The following is a 20,620-nucleotide window of genomic DNA, read 5'->3' on the forward strand; positions in this document are numbered from 1 at the left end:
GAATAGATTGCAGTTCTATCTCTTGATGGAAGGAAGAATAGATTCCATTAAGGGCCCCCTTTATCAGGAAAGGTGCCTGCCTAGGCACTGTTGCAGAACTAGTTTCTTCCTTAAAGAAACTAGCTATAAGCCCTGGACAGTATGACTCAGTTAGTTGGAGTGTTGTCCTATAACTAAAGGGTTGCAGATTCGATTCCCAGTCAGGGCACATACCTAGGTTGCCAGTTCAGTGCCCATCTGGGAGTATATGGGAGGCATCCAATTGACGCTTCTCTCTTGCATTGATGTTTCTCTTTTTCTCCCTTCTCCTCTCTCTAAATAAGAAAAAGTAAACAATGAAAAAATGTCTTCAGGTGAGGATTTAAAAATAAAAGAAGAAGGGGGTTCTGGCCAAGATGGAGGCATAGATAGAAACACTTTGCCTCCTCACACAACCAAAAGAAGGATAACCAATTTACAAACAAACAAACAAGCAAAACCAGAACTTCCAGAAAATCAAGCTGTATGGAAGTCCGACAACCAAGGAGTTAAAGAAGAAACATTCATCCAGACCGGTAGGAGGGGCGGAGATAGGCAGACAGGGGGAGAGGATGCACAGCAAGGCAGCAGCTGGTGGACCAGGTGGGTGAGGCAGTGGCTAGCAACCGGGTAGTCCCACATTAGCATGCAGATAAACCAGGAGGAACAACTGGGAAGCAAGTCATACTGCAAACCCAGGGTTCCAGCACCAGGACAATAAAGCCTCAGAACTCCTGGCTCTAAAAATCTGTGGGGGTTGCTGCAGCAGAAGAAATGGCCAGTATCTCTGGACAATCTGTTGGAAGGGCCCATGGGGTTCTAGAACGTACACAAGACCCCCCACTCAGGGAATCAGTATCATGGCAGCAATTAGAAGGGCACCAGTCACTTGCAGGAAGCGGGGAAATGACAAAGCTGGGCAAGAGCTGAGCAAGTGCCTTGTTCCCTTCCTGACCTCTCTCCCACATACAGTACCACAACTGCATTGAAGTGGGTTGCCCCGCCCTGACAAATATGTAAGGCTTCTCCCCCTTACAACATGAGAGGTGCAACAAGACAGAAATATGGTCCAAATGAAAGAACTGATCAAAACTCCAGAAAAAGAAAAAAGCGACGAGGAGAAAGCCAACCTATCAGATGCCGAGTTCAAAATACTGGTAATCAGGATGCTCACAGAAATGATTTGAGTATGGCTGCAAAATAAATGAAGAAGTGAAGGCTATGCAAAGCAAAATAACCCAAAATATACAGCGAACCAACAGTTAGGGGAAGAAAACCAAGATTCAGGTCAACGATTTGTAACAAAAGGAAGAAATAAACATTCAGCTGGAACAGAATGAAGAAACAAGAATTCAAAAAAGTGAGGAGAGGCTTAGGAACCTCTGGGACAACTTTAAACATTCTAACATCCGAATCATAAGGGTGCCAGAAGGACAAGAGGAAGAGGAAGAAATTGAAAACTTATTTGAAAAAATGATGGAGAACTTTCCCAATCTGGCAAAGGAAATAGACTTCCAGGAAGTCGAGAGAGTCCCAAGGAAGCATACACCACAACCATGGCACATCATAATTACATTACCCAAGATTAAAGATAAGGAGAGAATCTTAAAAGCAGCAAGAGAAAAGGAGACAGTTACCTACAGAGGAGTGCCCATAAGACTATCAGTTGATTTCTCAAAAGAAACCTTGCAGGCAAGAAGGGGCTGGAAAGAAGTATTTAAAGTCATGAAAGGACCTACATCCAAGATTACTGTATCCAGCAAAGCTATCATTTAGAATGGAAGGGCAGATAAAGTGCTTCCCAGATAAGGTCAAATTAAAAGAGTTCATTGTCACTAAGCCCTTATATGAAATGTTAAAGGACTTATCTAGGAAAAAGAAGAAGATCAAAACTATGAACAGTAAAATGACAACAAACTCACAACTATCAACAACTGAACCTAAAAAATAAAAACAAACTAAGTAAATAATTAAAATGGGAACAGAATCATAGATATGGTGGTTACATGGAGAGTTATCAGCAGGGATGGGGAAGGTAGAATGAGGGAAAAGGTACAGGGAATAAGTAGCATAATTGGTAGGTAGAAAATAGACCGGGGGGGGGGGGGGTGTTAAGAATAGTATAGGAAATTGAGAAGCCAAAGAACTTATATGTATGACCCATGGACATGAACTAAGGAGGTTGGCGAATTCTGAGGGAATGGGAGTACCGGGCAGAGGAAGAAAAAGGAGAGAAAAAAGTGGGACAAGTGTAATAGCATAATAAAATATACTCAAAAAAATTAAAAAGTAAAGCAGCAGCAGCAAGAAACTGCCTGCATGTTACGGCCATTGATGTACTCCATACTTTAGCTTCTGCTGCACCTGTGTCCATCTCTAATGTGACTTGAGCGAATACTGTGTGCCAGGAACTGGGTCAATCTCAAAGCAACAGAAGTAATAATAGTTCTTTGCAACAGTTATTTGATCCCCAAATGCACATATTTGCCATATAAAATAGATGTTACTGCATCAAAGTCTATTGGGATGTAACTGCTGAAGGGTTTTGCTACCCTGTTGTCATGTTTACACAAGGGTGTTAATGCAGATGTTACTATTAGTCGCCTTATGAAGAACTCAGGGAGGTTAAGTAATTTGTTCAAGACTTCACAAAAGTTTAGCAACAAGATCAAGTCAGGTACAACACTACATTTTATGTTTCCTCCCTGTTCACTGATAAAAGTCAGCATGAGAGTGAACTACTTACTGTTAGGTTAGAAGAACTGTTTTGGCTGAAAACTGGCAGTCACCAGGCAGGCCTCCTCTTAGTACTGCCTCAGTCAGGTGACTTGTCCCTGTGGGGTGGGACTTGCCTGACATTTATTTCTGGCATTTTGCTCAGTTTTAAAAACTCCTCTCAATTAAAAACCCTGAGGGAGCTCTGGCTGGTGTGGCTCAGTGGACTGAGTGCCAGCCTGTGAACCAAAGGGTCTCTGGTTTGATTCCCAGTCAGGGCACATGCCTGGGTTGCAGAACAGGTCCCCCAGTAGGGGGTGTGCAAGAGGCAACCACACATTGATGTTTCTCTCCCTCTCTTTCTCCCTCCCTTCCCCTCCCTCTAAAAATAAATAAAATCTTTTTTAAAAAAGCTCCCAGAGAGAATAAGAGCTCTTAAAATTACACACATTTTCATTTTAGCATTTCCCTCGGATGGTGCCCTCCACTTACCTCATTGCGATTGGAAACCTTTTAGCTGAATTTTTTTCATCTTTGAGCATGCTTCATCATTTTATACTATGCTGGAGTATGGCTGTTTGTAGCTATTTAATTTTAGATTATTAAACCCTTCATTGAATGTGTTGACACTTAGTTAATGTAAAACACCACGAACAAGTGCTGTCCTCAGCCACAGCTTGTCCTTGGAGCTGGCTCCCAATTCTGTCTCCAGCCTAGACCTCATTTCTGAGCTGCTTTGTGATATCTGGACTTAATCCTCCTAGAGCCCTTGTCAGTGAATGGGTAGACACTGTATTTTATGATTGGAAAATGGAGAATCAAAGAGATATGGCAATTTGCTATAAGCCAGATAGCTAGTAATTAGGAAACTGTTTAAGGAGAAAAATGTAAAATATTCCACCTGAGGGAATTTAAACTGTAGTCAGAAAGTGTCATACATTGCCTTGGCTGGGTGGCTAGGTTGAAATGCCGTCCCATACACCAAAAGGCAGTGGGTTTGCATCCTGGTCAGGAGCCACTCTTACCCTAGGTTGTGGGTTCGATCCCTTGTTGGGGTGTGCACAGGAGGCAACTGATGGAAGTCTCCCTCTTTCTCTTCTCCCTCCCTCTCCCCCTTCCTTTCTCTCTAAATCAATAATAAAAAATATCCTTGGGTGAAGATTAAGAATAATAATAATAAAAAGTAATAGTATAATATGAAGCATAATGTTATGTTTTAAGGTAAAAGTTCAGAACAAACAGGAGTAATTAGGAAAAGCAGGGATGGAGATAGAAGAGAGCAACAGAGATAGATAAGATGGGAGTGTTATCACATGGATGTCTAGTGGCCCTATTTTCATATTCAGTCACTGTTGTGAATAGAGATGTTACTAATACTTGACTCACGAAGGCTGAAATCAAGCCAGAGCCGGAATAAATGGTGTCTCGGCCTGTTCTCCAAGCCCGTCTGAAATTGCTTCAGGGTTAAGTTGGCCTTTTCTTTAAGACATAGTCAGGGTTCTCAGTCCGTCACAGCCCTGAGGCCTCATCTTTGAGTGAGGTGGTAGGTAGACAGGCCAGCTGTGTAAACTGGACTGGGAAAACTATTTCTCAGTGCTGTTCCGCACCTTCCTGCCCCGGAAGTAGGCATTAAGTGCTCTACCCTCCCCTTGGCTTTGCCTTGCCCCGCCCCTCCCTGTGCTCCCCTCTGTAGGAAAAATGAGGACGCTCTTTCCTGTGTTACTCATGAGCTCAAGCTTAGAACAATATGATGAACTCAGAAAATGGCTTATTCTGAAAATTTCTGGTGAGAAATTGCTGGGGTACTTGGCACTGAGTTTTGAATTCAAAAATACTTTACAAAGAAGTGGAACTAAGAGACTTCAGAACTAATTACGGCAGGTAGAGGAACAAGGCGGCAGAGAGATAAATTCCTGAATTTGCAGCAGAACAAAACGCTTCTTAGGTCAAAGGCATGGAAAGTAAGATTGAGGGTAGAAGAGAGGATTACTCTCAATTTTATTTATTTATTTATTTATTTATTTTAATTTTTTAAGTATTTTTTATTGATTATGCTATTACAGTTTTCCCAATTTTTCCTTCTTTATCTCCACCCTGGCCCCCCAACCCACCAGCATTCCCCCCACCTTAGTTCGTGTCCATGAGTTGTACATATATATTCTTTGAGTTCTGTTTCCTGTACCATTTTTTATCTCTCCCCATCTATTTTATGCCTACTAATTATGCTGCTTCTTCCCTGTAACTTTTCCCCCCATTCCTCCCTTCCCACTCCCCACTGAAATCCCTCCCTGTGATGTCCGTTTCTCTGATTCTCTTCCTGTTCTAGCTGTTTGCTTAGTTTTTGTTGTTTTTCTTTTCTTTTAGGTTGATTTGTTGATAGTTGTGAGTTTGTTGTCATTTTACTTTTCATAGTTTTGATCATTTTCTTAGATAAATCCCTTTTACATTTCATAGTTTTGATCATTTTCTTAGATAAATCCCTTTTACATTTCATATAATAATGGCTTGGTAATGATGAACTCCTTTGACTTGACCTTATCTGGGAAGCACTTTATCTGCCCTTCCATTCTAAATGGAAGCTTTCCTGTATAAAGTAACCTTGGATGTAGGTCCTTGCTTTTCATGACTTTGAATACTTCTTTCCAGTCCTTTCTTGCCTGCAAGGTTTCTTTTGAGAAATCAACTGATAGTCTAATGGGCACTCCTTTGTAGGTAACTGTCTCCATTCCCCTTGCTTCTTTTAGGATTTTCTCTTTATATTTAATCTTGGGTAGTTTAATGATGTGTCATGGTATGTTCCTCCTTGGGTCCAAACTCTTTGGGACTCTCTGGGCTTCCTGGAGTCCTGGAAGTCTTATTTCCTTCACCGGATTGGGAAAGTTTTTCTTCATTATTTGTTCAAATAAGTTTCCAATTTCTTGATGTTGTTCTTCTCCTTCTGGCACCCCTATAATTCGTATATTGGAACATTTCAGGTTGTCCCAGAGGTTTGTAAGTCTCTCTTCACTTTTTTCTTGTTTCTTCATTTTGATCTGGATGGATGTTTATTTTTCCCTTTTGTTCCAAGTCGTTGCTTTGAGTCCTGGTTTCCTTCCTGTCACTGTTGGTTCCCTGAATATTTTGCTTTAGTTCACTTTGGGTATCTTTCATTTGTTTTTTCATTTTTTGACCAAGCTCAATGAGTTCTGTGAGCATTTTGATTACCAGGGCTTTAAATTCTCCATCAGATAGGTTGGCTACCTCCTCATTGCCTAGCTCCCTTTCTGAAGTTTTGCTCTGTTCTTTCATTTGGGCCCTATTTGTCTTGGTGCACCTGTTAAGTTGTAACGCGGCGGGGCCTTAGGTATTCACCTGGGCAGGGCAACCCTCTTTGCTGTGCTGCAGTGCTGCCTGTGGGGGAGGGGCCAGAGAGAGAACAGTGCTGCTCGCCTGCTCATCTCTAGCCTGTTTTCCAACCAACTCTCATGTGAGACTGGGAGTTTCTCCTACCGTGGGAACCGCCCACAGTCAACTGTGGCTAGTCCACAGTCAACTCTGGGTCTCAGTTTTACCTTCAGCCACCCACCCCAGCTTGATCCGCTGCCTCACCAGGGTTTTTCTGAGCCGGCCACACACCACACCCCCCCCCCCCACCTCCCTAACCTCCACTCCCCCCCCCCCCCCCCCGCAAACAGTGCCGCCTCACTGAGGTTTTTCTCAGCTGGCCCCATCCACACAGCCTCACCACAGGTTCTTACTGGTCTAGTTGTTCTGGTTGATTTTTTCTTTAATTTCTTGGTTTTCAGAGTTCCATGCAGTTTGATTTTCTGGCACTTCTGGTTGTTTATTGATTTTAGATTGGTTGTTATCCTCCTTTTGGTTGTGCAGGGAAGCGAAGGGTCTCTACCTATGCCTCCATCTTGGCCGGAATTCCCTGTGAACTTTTTAATGTATTGCTGGATCTGGATTGCCAATATTTTGTCAAGGATTTTAGTATCTATGTTCATCAGGAACATTGGCCTGTAGTTTTCTTTCTTTGTTGTGTCTTTACCTCATCCCTGGTTGTCAGGAGCCCTGGAGCCATATACCTGCTCTGCTGATTGCTCTTCCTAGAGAAGAGTCAAGTTGCACAAGCAGAGCTCGCTCACCACCAACACGGAAAGACGGTCACCATGCCAAGTGACCAGATTACTCTCAATTTTAAAACATGACAATCAAATGCAAGATGAGGACTTTATTTCCACCCAAAATTAAAGCAACTGTTTTTGCAAAAAGGACATTTTTGAGGACATCAGGAAATTTGCATATGGTCTATGTATTAGCAGGCCCTGAAGAGTCGATGTTATTTTTATTAGATATGGTACTGGCATTGCGGTGGAAATAGTCCACCTGTTTTGGTCCATCTGAAGTGGGGGTAAAATGACAGCACCTGGGGTTTGCAGCCATGGAGATACTAACAGATAAAGCAGATTTCACCCAGGTTTGGAAATTGTTGAATCTAGGCGATGGGTATAAATGGGGTTCACTCTATAGTCCTCTACATTCACAATGATGGGGAGTTTTCATATTGACTTCTTAAGTGCTTTCCCTGCCCTCCTGAGCCCACAGTTGAGTTGTGCCTGCAGTCCAGTGTGGTTATCCTGTCTCAGTCATGAGACCACAGACACTTGAGTTCTTGTGGGAAAGTATGTTGCCACCAGCCCAGAGCCAAAGAAGCCAAATACCAACCTAACGCTGCCGTTTTACCAGTTGCCTTCAGCTTGTCCAGAGCTGTTGCTTCTGGAGTGTGGACCAAGGTGTCGACCTAGATACAGCTGATTTCACTGGCCCTCAGAGAAAGGAGAGAGGGCTTTCTTTAACACAAAACAGCAACAACAAAAAACCCTTTTCACTTTACTTTGTAGGACCACCAGAAGGCCTCAGACCTTCTACGATGGGAGTCATTCCTGTGCCAGAGGAGTGTGCCACATATCAGCGGCGGAGCCGTTCTGCCCCAAAACAAGAGAGGTTTGTACTCTTTCTGGATGGTACACCAAGATAATTCATAAGGATTTAGGGTGGCATCTAGAGTTATGTTAATTGGCTAATAAGTATGTGTTCCCTTATCCCCTCTCAAGTTCTTATGCAGGGTTTTATGAAGACTTGTTCTCCTTTGCTAATCATGCCTCCACTGCTGTCAATCATTTGTAAGCTGAATCACCGAATGTGGCAACCTACCTTTTTTTAAATAAGTTTTGATTTGCTGTCAGGATACCCTTTAAATAATTTAGTATAGACTAACATATTAGTCAAGACTATAGTCTGCAACCAGGTTACTTGGGATCCAATCTCTGCTCTTCAGCTTAATAGCTGTGTGTCATTGGACAAGTTACTTAACACCTCTGGGCTTCAGTTTCCTCATTTGTGAAATTAAGGTAATGATTACATGTATATCTTAGGACCGTGTGAGGGATTAAAGAGTTAATATTTACAAAGTGCTTTGAACAATGCCTATTAGTATTGAAACATCCAATGACTACTAACTGCTTTTATGACTTAGGTTACTATTATTGATATTTTATAAATTGTCAGCTTGGCATCATTTATCTTTGAGCTGAGTTGGGCCATTACTCTCCAGCCTTCTCTCTGAGATTACAGTAAAATCTCAGAACAACGGAAACAGCCTCACAAAAGTCAGAATCATCTTATAATCCCAGGTTTGAAAGCCACGTGCAACACAACATACTAGAAGCATTGTCAGAAGTGAACTGCCTCATGAAATCTACTTTTAAGTTAATTTACAGAATATAAATACCTAAACATGTTAGTCACTCAGCTAATTTTAACATCTGCATATGGAAAGCAGAAGATTAGTTTGCTCATAGTTAACAACAAGGGCAGCTTAACCTCACTCTGGTCTTAAAAAAAAAACAAACCTAGAATGTAGAGTCGGGGGTTGTGGAGAGCCATTTGAGGTATACCACTGTATGCATTCTCTCTGACCTCTGTCAAAGTACGTATTTTACATGTTTAAAAAAACGGCAAGTTAAGCCCTGGCTGGTGTAGCTCAGTGATTTGAGTGCGTTCTTTGAACCAAAGGGTTGCTAGTTCCAATTCCCAATCAGGGCCCATTACTGGGTTGAAGGCCAGGTCCCCAGTAGAGGGCTGGCGAGAGGCAACCACACATTGATATTTCTCTCCTCTTTCTCCTTGCCTTCCCCTCTCTCTAAAAAAATTAGTAAATAAAATCTTTTTTTTTTAATGGCAAGTTAAGTTTATATTTATGTATTTAGATGTATCTAATTATCAGCAAAATACATATATCAAAATGCTGCTGGTCTTCCCACTGAAACACAGACCTGTCCACATAATGGATTTGCTCTCTCGGGGAAACTAGATATGTATAAAATTCTAGTCCATTTCAAAATGGGGGCAGTTTGGGAAGAAATAGACTAGGGAAACAGTATCATGTTGGTAGGAAATTTAAGATCTTGTCCCAGGTAGAAAACACTGACTTCAGTATCCGGGTAGATATGAGCAGAGGAAGTGCCAGTGATGTATACAGAGCACATGTAAATGTGATAGCTGGGTGGTGGTTGCCAGGAATGAACTTGGCCGCCCTTGATAGACAACAGTTGTACCATATCCTTCCATTTGTGTTAAAATGTGTGTGTGTAAAGAAATAAATATGAAAAAAAATATATATATAAAGAAATGAATATGAGAATATTTATGTGCAAATAGAGTGTTTCTGGAAGATCGACCAGAAAGCAGTGGTTTCCCTTGAGGTAGTGAACTGCATCGCTAGGACAGGGGTGGAGGAATGATAACGTTTTGTGTGATGCAGGTTTTACCCGTTCCAAAAATAGTGTCACTTCTAGTCATTGTAGGAAGTAATTTTGAATACACTCTTTGAGAGTCCTGACACATATTTAGCCTGGTGAGCTAATATTGCTAATACGTAGAGATGGTGGCAGATTGAGGAGTTCCATTATGATTAGTTGAGACATGGAAACAAAAGCATCTTAGCCTCAGACCCGGAGATCTCTTAGCCTGTCGATTGTATTTCTGATGATTGTATTTCTGATACCTTATGGTGCTGTATCTGTTCTCGGGGTGATGCAAGTGGTTCGAGTGGCAAGGCCCCAGAGTCCATCAGCGTGTCCAGTCCACATCCAGGAGCCTCTGCTTCCTCCTCCTTCTCCCGTCACGGCACCCGCCTCCCAGGGTGAGGGTGAGGCCGTGCAGCCGCAGGCCACTGGCACAGGCTGGCTGTGACCTTCCTTCATTCACCTCTAGAAGTACTCTTAAAGTTGTCTGAGACATACGGCTTGGCTGTTCGGGATTTTTAAAGACATTTAATGAACACAGGACTTCACTGGTTATATATTAACTTTGAAAAAAATGAGGGGGGATGTGATTTAGGCCCTTGCATTTATAACCTGTACTCTTTCAGGAAAAGGTTCCATTAAGCATAATCTTATTTTCAGTATGTAGAGAACAAGTAAACATGATGAAGCATCAACTGTTTGTTGTCTGTGCTTGTCATGGCTCTAAGTTTGGAAGTGCCGAGGCTCTGATTAAAATTCTTTCTCTTACTGTCCTAGCGTAGTATAAGTTATTTTTAAGGAAATAGATTAATTTGCTCATGTGGTTCAGACATAAGCAGGCAAGACTTCCCTACATTGGAGCCTTCCATTGACTTTGAGTCAATCCAGTTTATATTTATTTATACATATTCATATATATTATGTATACATACTTACAAATAAATAAATATATATAATCTCCCGGGAACCTTTGCCAATTATTTGGTGAGCCTATAAAAGCTGCCAGTACAATAAATCCTCATTTAACCCTGTCAATGGGTTCTTAGAGACTGCGACTTTATGCAAAATGATGAACAATGAAATCAATTGTACAGAAGGCTGCGGTAAACAAGAATTGAGCTCTTATGGCATATTTCTGGTGACAAAAATATCACCAATCTTCTAAATATAAAGATCCAAAACCTTTCTAATATTAAGCATTGAGATAAATGTGAGCTATACATACATTTAAGAAAGATGAATAAAAACAGGTAAGATAGTTATTTTCCAACCTGCTTATTCCAGTTCAGGGTCATGGGTGGCCGGAGCTCATCTGCCGGCAGCTCAGGGCATCAGGCGGGAACCCGCCCTAGCCTGGAGGCCCTTCCATCACAGGGCACACTCAGCAACCACACTCACTCAGACTGGGGCAGGGTAGAAAAAAACCTAATGTCACATCGTTAGGATGTGAGTACCCAGAGAAAACCCAGCCAGACATGGGGAGAACCTGCAGACTACACACAGACAATAGCTTGTTTAATCATCATACAGTTACTATTCCCATTCTACAGGTGAAAAAACTAAGACATACAAAGGTTAAGGGAATTTTCAGCAGTGCTGAATTAACAGTGAAATTTAAGAGACTAATTTTTTTAATTAAAAAAAATGTTGAAGCACAGGTCAAGAAAAAAATGAAGTTAATTAATAACCTAAAGATTAGATGTTATTAATTAGACAATGGGAAAAGTGATCAAACTTATAAATAATGTTCCTAAAACCCACGTGTGGCCTTGCCACTAAAGGGATGCTAAGATACATTTATCCTTGGACAGAAAAAATGAGCGTGGCTCCTGAAAATACAGTGTGTCCTTGGAGAGGTGACAGGCAGAAGAGATTATGAAGAAACCACTTTCTAGTCAAAAAAAGCATTCACAGAAGGCTTCAGATTTTTTACAAAAGAGCAATGAGAATGAATTTGTCAGGAGCTCGGAAACAGTTCTCAGAGTGTCTCTTTGAGGAGATGTGAATGAGGAGCGCCACCTTAGCTGAGCCACGGAGGTTAAGAGCCTAGACTCAAGTCCTTGTTCACAGCCCAGCTTAGTGATGGAAGTGTCTTAAAGCTGTCAAGAAATAAATGACCCTGGCTGGTGTAGCTCAGTGGATTGAGCACTGGCCTGCGAACCAAACGGCCAGTGGTTCAATTCCCAGTCTAGGACACATGCCTGGGTTGCGGGCCAGGTCCCCAGTAAGAGGCATGCCAGCGGCAACCACATGTTGATGTTTCTCTCCCTCTCTCCTTCCCCTCTCTCTAAAAATAATTACATAAAATCTTTTAAAAAATAAAGAAAAATAAATGATTAAAACATGTCAACAAAGTCGTAGTGCTTAGAAAAACTTCAGTGTTCGCTCTTATATCTGTGAGCTATATGTGCAGGGCCTGGGGAGACAGGATATGTAAGTGGGTGAAGGTCTGGGAAACTGGGATCTCCTGGGTTCTCTCTGAGGGCCTACAGCTACTAGGTTTTTATGGTAAAAATCTTGTAATCAACTTTTTTAATTTCAGGGGAGAAAATAAAATACTAAGCTGTTCTTAGGTTTGTATGCTTTGAGTTTGTGATTCTGTTTTTTTTAATCATGTTTTTATTGTTGTTTGAATGCAGTTGTCTCTGTTTTCCTCCCACCAGTTTGTGGTTCTTTCTCTTCTAGGTCCTCACAGAGACTGCTAAGAAGCTAGGACTGCGGTGCCACTCCAAAGGGACGATGATTACAATCGAAGGACCTCGATTCAGTTCCCGGGCAGAAAGCTTCATGTTTCGAACCTGGGGGGCAGATGTTATCAACATGACCACAGTTCCAGAGGTGGTTCTTGCTAAGGAGGCTGGACTTTGCTATGCAAGTATTGCCATGGCGACAGATTATGATTGCTGGAAGGAACACGAGGAAGCGGTAGGTAGAATTCTCTCCAAAGCATGTACGTTTCTGGGTGCTGTGAGCACCTATAAGAGAGAATCTTAAGTATTTGTTTCTATTGCTTTAGTTCTGGAAGGTGCCTTTTTACCAGGTTTTAAAGTCAACTTTTAATGCATTGTCAGTTGGGTATTATCAGATATTTTCAGTAGTTCCCTTTGAAAAGTAAGAACCTAGGTCTTCATAGGAAACAAAAAGGCACTTATCCAAGGATTAATAGTGAATAGTACATTGTAGGCATGTAAGTATGTTGGGAATCATACCGAGACTTGGACCTTTTATTAAGGCTAAAGGTCTTTCGGTTATAATTTCCTTGTGCTGTGCTACTGTCTGTTCTGTTTTTGTTTTTATGGAAACAACTCAGTGTTTCTTATTACCTCTTTCTGGTAAGTGGACTGTACTCATGTCTTACCTGTTTATCCTACTGTGACTGGATACGTTGCTCGGTGAGGAGTATGACAGCAAACAACAGGTTTGTAAGGAGCCAACACTCCGGGTTTTTTGGGGAGTGGTTAGAGATTAAGCAACCAGTGTGAGAAAGCTCAGGGTTATAAAGGAATGGTGTGCTGAGTTCTAGGAGTACGAATCCAGTTCAGTCAGCCGAATATTAGAAGTCTGGGATGCCTTCCTTACATGTGATGGGAAATGTGGGCCTGCTTGAGTGGCGTGGAGAGGAGGGAGCCAGAGGGAGGCAGGGCTGAGGAGATGTGTGTTTCAGATGGGAAGTCAGTTAGGGGTCTTAGGCGTGAAACACAGCAAGGTCCAGCTGGTGTTTGAGGATCTTGGACTACCGAGGTCAGGCTTCCAAAGCAAGTATTTTCATTGTGGAAAACTTCAAGCATCTGCAAAGGTGGAGAGTCTGGTGTAATGAGCCCCAGTTCCCCATCACTCAGCTTTCCAGTTCTCAGCCACCGCCAACTCTGTCATATCTGGGTCCCTACAACTTCTCTCACCCGCCTTCATTAGTTTGAAGTAAATATTTTTCTAGAAGACCTCTTTTCTTTTTTATAAAATAATAAAGAATAACTACAGGACCATTGTGGTACCAAAAATATTTACATTAATTCCTGAATATAAACAAATATCCAGGCTGTTCACATTTTCCCTCTTATCTCATCATTTTCAACTATTCAAATAAGGGGCCCTTATAATCCACACATTTCATTTGAATATGTCTCGTTTAACCTAATATTCCCCTCTGTCTTTTTATCCCCTGCATTTTACTTGAAGAAGTCAGATCATTTGTATTATTTTAAAATAGAGAAACGGGCAGAACTACAGTCAAGGGATTTTGAAGTAAGAAAAAAAATGTAGGGGTGGCTGTTCTGAGCACATTGAGGACAGGTGACATCTTCTGCAAGGGGACCCTTAGCACCATCTCAGAGCTGCTTGTTTCAACATCCAGCTTCATGAAAAACAGGGTAGGATATTCTTACTGTCTGTCCACCCTTTTATATGGATTTTGGGTCATAGATGAACACAGGTTCTTTGTTTTGTGTGATGCCTTATCCTTACTACTACTCAGTGTAATTAACTGTGAGGATGCTTTCTAACGTAAGAGATTCATTAAATCCCCACAAAACGTAGTCCCTGACTCCACCTCTGATCACCTAAGGGGCAGGCTTCAGTGTCTGCCACCCACTGAGAACACATGGCTTCTTGCCTGTGACTTTCTGCTAATCTAGAAATATTTCTCCTCTGCAGAGCTAACAGTCCTTTCCTTTAGTGGGCCACACGAGGTTTGGAAAGCAGTCCATTGGAACTACTTCAGTTAAAAGAGAAACTAGCCCTGTCAGTGTTGGGTGACTCAGTCGGTCGCAGCATCATCCCATATACCAAAAGGTTGCGGGTTGGATCTCCGGCCTGGTGTCTACAGAAGGCAATCTATCGATGTTTCTCTCTCTCTCTCTCTTTCCTTCTTCCTTTCTTCCTCTCTTCCTGTGTCCTAGCTCCCTTTCTCTCTAAAATCAATAAATATGTCTTTGGCTGAGGATTTTTTTGAAAAAGCAGAGCCCTGGTTGGTGTAGCTCAATGTTGAGTGCCAGTCTGCGAACCAGAAGGTTGCCAGTTCAGTTCCCAGTCAGGACCCACGCCTGGGTTGTGAGCCAGATCCCCAGTTTGGGGCATGTGAGAGTCAACCACACACTGATGTTTCTCCCGCACTGGGATGTTTCCCTCCCTCTCTTTCTCCCTCTATTCCCTTCTTTCTAAAAATAAATAAATAAATCTTAAACAACTTTTTCTTTTTTTAATCCACCTTATCGATTTATAATTTTTTTTTAAATAGCGGAACTAAATTCTGTGTAAGTGATAAGGCATGAAGGCAAGTAATGTTAAGTGCTACAAGAAAGGTATAACAAAGACAGCCTCATCTCAGCCAGCCACGAGTATCATTGTGCTGCAAACCAGATGTACAGCCTGGCGTGATAGAAAGGTTTTAGCGTCACCAACCCACCTTAAAGTTCCCGTTGCTCCATTTACTTGTGATACCTGGCATGTTATTTAACAAGTTACTCCTCCATAGGTGGGAGCCAGGGCTTTGGGGTGAGGGGTGCAAGTTGCTCAGTTGCAATCTTGACCTTGCTGGACGACTGGGAGAAAGCAAACCAAACTGTATGTGTAGTGCCAGCTTCCAGGAGGGTGGTCATTGGTCATCGGATCGTAGCAGAGATGGAGATGGGGGTGGGAAGATACGAAGTGTGTGAAGGGAACTTGAGATTTGCACTGTTCGAGGATTAGATTTGATTGTGAGGAGGTTATCGGGTATTTTGGGTGGAGCCCAACAGCAAGAGAAGTTGGAGTCTGTATAGAAATACCAGTCACGGAAAAATAAGGAAAAAGAGTAAATATAAGGTAAATCTCTTACATGCGTTAGGACCCTGCATTCCCAGGCTCCGCTTAAAATGTGCCTGCACCTGTGCCTGGCAGGCACCCAGCAGGTCCCACTTTGTGTTCCCACGGCAGTGGGACGCCCTCTGCCACCATACTGACCATTTTTTCTAAATACTTCTCAATGTTTATGGGAGGGACCTGGGCTTTATACTCCAGGAAATGGGATGAAAGCTGTAATCATTGTGCCCCTGAATCCTGGATTTCTTCAAAGTACAGCGCAGCCTGGCAAGTACTCCTCTGATCACTCATTTTATAGTCACAGCCTTGTCTACCTTTGCGTCATGGAGCAACTTTAGTTACATACAAAGTAGACAATACTACAGGTTTCCATGAATCCCACATCCAGCTTCAACCATCATCTTATCAACTGACAGCCAGCCAATCGTATTTCCCCTACACTCGGACCCATAACTTTGCCCATAAACATGTGGGAGGCATCTGACAGAACCACATTATCGTTAGCACATTCCAGCCATATTCCTTAACATTCCCAGGCAAAGCTCAAGTTTCTAGTTATCTCAAATACCTCAAGTGGTTTTTTTCTTCCAAGTTTCCTAAAAAGAAACCAAGTGACTTGACCTGTAGTTTCCCACAGTCTGAACTGCTGAAATCACCTCTCCTGGGTGGTTTCACCAGATTCTCTGTCCTCTGTATTTTATATAAATTGGTGGCTGGATCTAGAGATTTGATCAGATTCATGTGTCATACATAGTGTTCAGTTTTCCATGAGGAGAGTGGGTCGTTTATTTGGTTGGGTTTTTGTTTTGTTTTGTTTTGTGACGTTAGCAGCCTACCCATTAATTCATTGAGAGCCGTCAAAAGAAAAAATTATACTCTGATTCCATCATTTTTCTTTGTTAGCTGGAAGACTTCTCTAAGAAGACATGTTTATTTTCTGGCTGGTTGGCTATCCAGTATAGCAACAGTTGTATGACTGGAATCCATCCTCTGGCTCCGGGGAGAGCAGCCCCACCCAGCTCCCTAGACCAGGCTAACACGTTAGACAGCTGGGGCAGCTTCTCAGTCCCCGTGTTGAAAATGGGGCTTTTCAGAGCTGTCATTGGGTTTCTCCAAGACCTCCCGCCTATGGACCAAGACCATCTTGATAAATGCAGAACTTGGGCTCATGGGATTGAAACAGGCAAACTGATTTTACAGATCAGGTAGGAACTTAGGAAAATGTTCCATGAGAAGCCGCGGAATTTCTACTTGCTGGTAACATCCTGTGCTGTTGTTTCCCTAGGTTTCGGTGGACCGGGTTTTAAAGACTCTGAAAGAAAATGCCAATAAAGCCACAAGCTTACTCCTCACTACCATACCTCAGATAGGGTCCATGGAATGGTCAGAAACCCTGCATAACCTGAAGGTGAGTATCCTGAGCCGTCTGCAAGCAGACACTTCCATAGACCCTCCACTGCCTTTCCTCTCATTTCACCTTTGGGCCATCTCCTAATGGCTTTGTACTAACCTGCGTGTGTTCTACAAGCCTTCATTGCAGTTACTACAGCAGTGAGTACCACTTGTGGAATTGTGTAGGCATTTTCGCCTGGTAATGCATTGTATCTAGCCTGCCAGATTCTTGGCATTGTTTTGCTCTTCAGTGCCTTTCTGAGTCTTACTCTGAAGATGAATAGTGCCAGCTCTGCATGTGGCCTATGTCGCTGAGGAAGCGGTTTTTTCTTTGGCAGATTCTTGCCAAGTGGTTACAGCCTTTAAAGCTAAAACTGACGTAGCAGTAACAAAGTGGTGCCAAGGAACATCTGCTTCCTTCTAATGCTGCGTCAAACTAAGACAGTAATTATTGGTAACCATCAGATGGGTTGTAGATTGGTAACTTCTCAATGCTGGGATTAATCCCCATAATATACAGGGTGGGGCAAAAATAGGTTTACAGTTGTTTGTTTGGAAAATAATGGAATAATAAGTAATAATACAAAATTAACTGTTTTACAGACTCATAACTATAAACCTACTTTTGCCCCACTCTGGCATTTAAACTAACGGCCAAGCTCAGAGTTGCATGATTATTATTTGGACATCCTGTGACTCTTGATTAACCATATTAGATAGAGAGTTGCCTCAAATTAATCAGATATTACATTTGCCTAATATCCAATGAGGGTAGCCAAGTATATCCTGAGGTCTTCTAGAACACACCTTTGCTCTTAGGTCTTACAGTAGTAGTTGAGAGAGGATTTGAAAGGTTGATCTAAGCCCTCCCTACCCCAGTTACCATCCAGGAACCCTGGAATGAGAGCCACAACTTCAGTGTGATGAGGACACAATGTGGTAGTCAGTGACAACCGCTAGGCATGGAGGTGTCATGATTTGTGGTATTTGCCAATTCCTGTGGTGCAAATGCTCCAGCACAGGCGATTTCAGGCCCGCCGACATGAAGCCACTGATAAGCTGGGACAGGGCGCACATAGTTGGTCCTTGCACGCTGGCATGAGCAGGCTCCCGCACACCACGGAAACTGAAACGCCTTTAGGACTGGCAAAGTCAGGAATAGGGGAACTCGTCACAGATTTTTCCTGGTAGACTTTAAGTCCATAAGGAGCAAGAAAAATCAGTTGATTTCAACCTATATACCTAGGAAATAAATGTTCTTTAATAAATAAATGATAACACCTTTCCCCATGAAGTGTTTCATCATAATTGAAATACAGAAAGCCCTTATTATCACTGTGAAGGGAAGAATAGAAAATACCAAGAACTGGGGAATGCCAGTTTAGAAACGGCTACATTCACCTGAGTGTCGTGAGTATGATGCAGTAGAACAACACAACTCCAGCTTGTGTAAATAAGCATCTGTGATTTCCAGGAACTGTGACTCATACCTTTGCTGCTGCTGAGGTTAATGTCACCTGCAAGACTCCATCTGACCATAGTCTCTTGAACTGTAAGATAATTTGTCAAACAGCACATTTATTATTTCAGCTCCACTTTTAAGTAAACATTCTGGATGATAGAAATCAGTGTTCTCCTCTGAAGCTTCCGAAAGTGTGTATAAATTGCGTAGTTCCTATGTGTGCATTTTTAAAGAGGGTATGTATAGCTTTCATCAGATTCTCAAAAGAATATGTGACGTAAAGAGAGAAAATGAGGAATTGCTACTCTAGACAGAATTGAGATTCCTGGCTTGCATTGTATAGCATTAAGGAGCACCTTACAGTAATTCCGTATTCTGGGGCAGGATTTTTCAGTTCTCTCAGCACTGAAACGTATACCATTCATTCACTCACTAATTCATTTCATAAACAGTGAGTGCCCACTATATGTCACGCTGTGGTTTACAAAGATACATAAGACTTGCTGTCATGAATAAGGTCCTGTTCTATTCGCAGAAAGTAACATTAAAATCTCAGTGATTTTTTTCCACTGGGGTAAGGTGAAAGAGGGAGGTTGCATAAACAAAAGTCCTGGCTGGCGGTATGTGTGAAAGATGTGGCCTACATGGGGGATGGAGAGAGGTGCCCATCAGAACAGAGCTCCATGATAAGCGTTGTAAACCCCGCTTTCCAGGAAAGATGAGGAAGGAATCGGTTGGGAGCAATGTGGAAAGTCCCACATCTGGTTAGTGATTTTTACTTTGGTGAACATGAGAATTTTCTGGGGAGTTTATAAAGTGCATAACTCATGAGTCTGCACTCCAAAATCAAAATACGGTTTCTAACAGCATTCCAAGTACAATAAAATCATACATAAAATCCGGTAAGTGCTTGGTGAAATGTAATCTGTGCCTGCTTTTTCCCTCAGAATATGGCCCAGTTCTCGGTTTTATTACCAAGACATTAAAATAGCCTGGCTGCCCAGAAGGCAAGAAGACTTCCTAATTCTAGTCATTTTGGGAATTCGTGCTTAATCTGAAATGTGGAAAGCTTTCATGCCCTTACCTGCCGAGGAAGAACATGTGATAAGACGAGACCATGCCACCATGAAAGGTGTCTTCTGAAAGACGTGGACTGCTTCAAAAAGGAGGGAAAGCAAGTGACCAGGAAGCATGGAAAAATTCCTATACTTCAGAACAAAGACATGAAGATGCCAATCACCCTTCCCCCACTAAATTCATAACAAGGGTGGGAGGCAACATTCAGTTCCCCATGTGCCTGGAAACATGAAGACAGTCGGGCTCAGACTGTTCATTGGCCTCACTGCCAATTGGTGCAGTCTTTCTGGAGAGCGGTTTGGTAAAATGTATCACAAGGCTTAAAAATAATTACTTTGTGCTGGTTTCTATACTCCTTTTATCTTTAAAAAACTAGAAATGCATACAAAGACTTAGGTATAAAGAAGGGTATTCAACCTAGTGTCAGCTTTAGTAGCAAATATTTAAAACCATCTTAATATCCAAAAATTGGAGATGTATTATGGTTTAGCTCTAATTAGATTGTGAAGCAGCCAACTAAAGATCATGTGTTTATGTAATATTTAATGTCCCAAAGAATTGGTTGCTCAATGAAAAAAGGATATGTAAGCATTTTACAGTACTGACTTTGTTTTAAAAATTCTACATAAATGTGCAAAAAGACTAAGAAGATATAAAATCTTCTATTGTATTTTGGGGGTATACTGGATAATTTTAATTTTCTTTATATATGTCTGTTCATATTTTTTCTACACGAATATAATCAAATAGTAAAGTTGTTTTAAAAATAAAAATTACTTAGAAAGATCCAGGTGTTAAACACATTACTTCTGGTAATGAAGCAAAAAATAAGATGATAATACTAAGAACACTTCTTTTTGAGTTCCATCTTTATTTTGTTTTTTAAAAAGATGGGGGCGGGGGGCGGGGAGCCTGGCTTGTGTGGCTCAGTGGATTGCGTGCTGGCCTGTGAACTGAAAGGTCTCTGGTTCGATTCCCAGTCAGAGCACATGCCTGGGTTGCAGGCTAGGTCCCCAGTTGGGGGCATATGAGAGGCAACCAATTGATGTATGTCTCACACACTGATGTTTCTCTCCCTCTCTCCTTCCCATCCCCTCTCTCTAAAAGCTAATAAATAAAATCTTTTTCAAAAAATAAAAAGGATCATTAATGACTTGAACAGTCAACGATACTTGGGTTTGCAACAACTTCTTGAGAACAGCTGAGCAGGTAACAAATAGTCTTAAACTAAGAGACTATATACACTCATTATACCGTGCCTGATATTTTTTAAATTATCATTTTATTGTTAATTTTATGGGACTTGTGTTTTCTGTCATGGAGACTTTTTCTCAGAATCATTAATTTTCTTACTACTATGGTCTATTATAGG

The 20,620-nt window shown here is 41.8% G+C and overlaps 1 protein-coding gene across 2 annotated transcripts in view; it reads left to right on the forward strand.

The window, feature by feature from the left end:
• Positions 1 to 20,388, forward strand: part of MTAP (methylthioadenosine phosphorylase) — a 52,358-nt gene extending 31,970 nt beyond the window's left edge. For both annotated transcript variants that reach the window (XM_024558365.4, XM_024558364.4), the window contains exons 5-8: positions 7,617 to 7,719; positions 12,207 to 12,446; positions 16,603 to 16,725; positions 19,119 to 20,388. In XM_024558365.4, the coding sequence (XP_024414133.1) occupies positions 7,617 to 7,719; positions 12,207 to 12,446; positions 16,603 to 16,725; positions 19,119 to 19,157 (505 nt within the window). In that variant the 3' untranslated portion in view covers positions 19,158 to 20,388. The remainder of the gene's footprint in view (positions 1 to 7,616; positions 7,720 to 12,206; positions 12,447 to 16,602; positions 16,726 to 19,118) is intronic.
• Positions 20,389 to 20,620: the final 232 nt, after the last annotated feature.

The sequence above is a fragment of the Desmodus rotundus genome, chromosome 1, assembly GCF_022682495.2.
Source record: "Desmodus rotundus isolate HL8 chromosome 1, HLdesRot8A.1, whole genome shotgun sequence".
In the NCBI taxonomy this organism is placed as follows: Eukaryota; Metazoa; Chordata; class Mammalia; order Chiroptera; family Phyllostomidae; genus Desmodus; species Desmodus rotundus.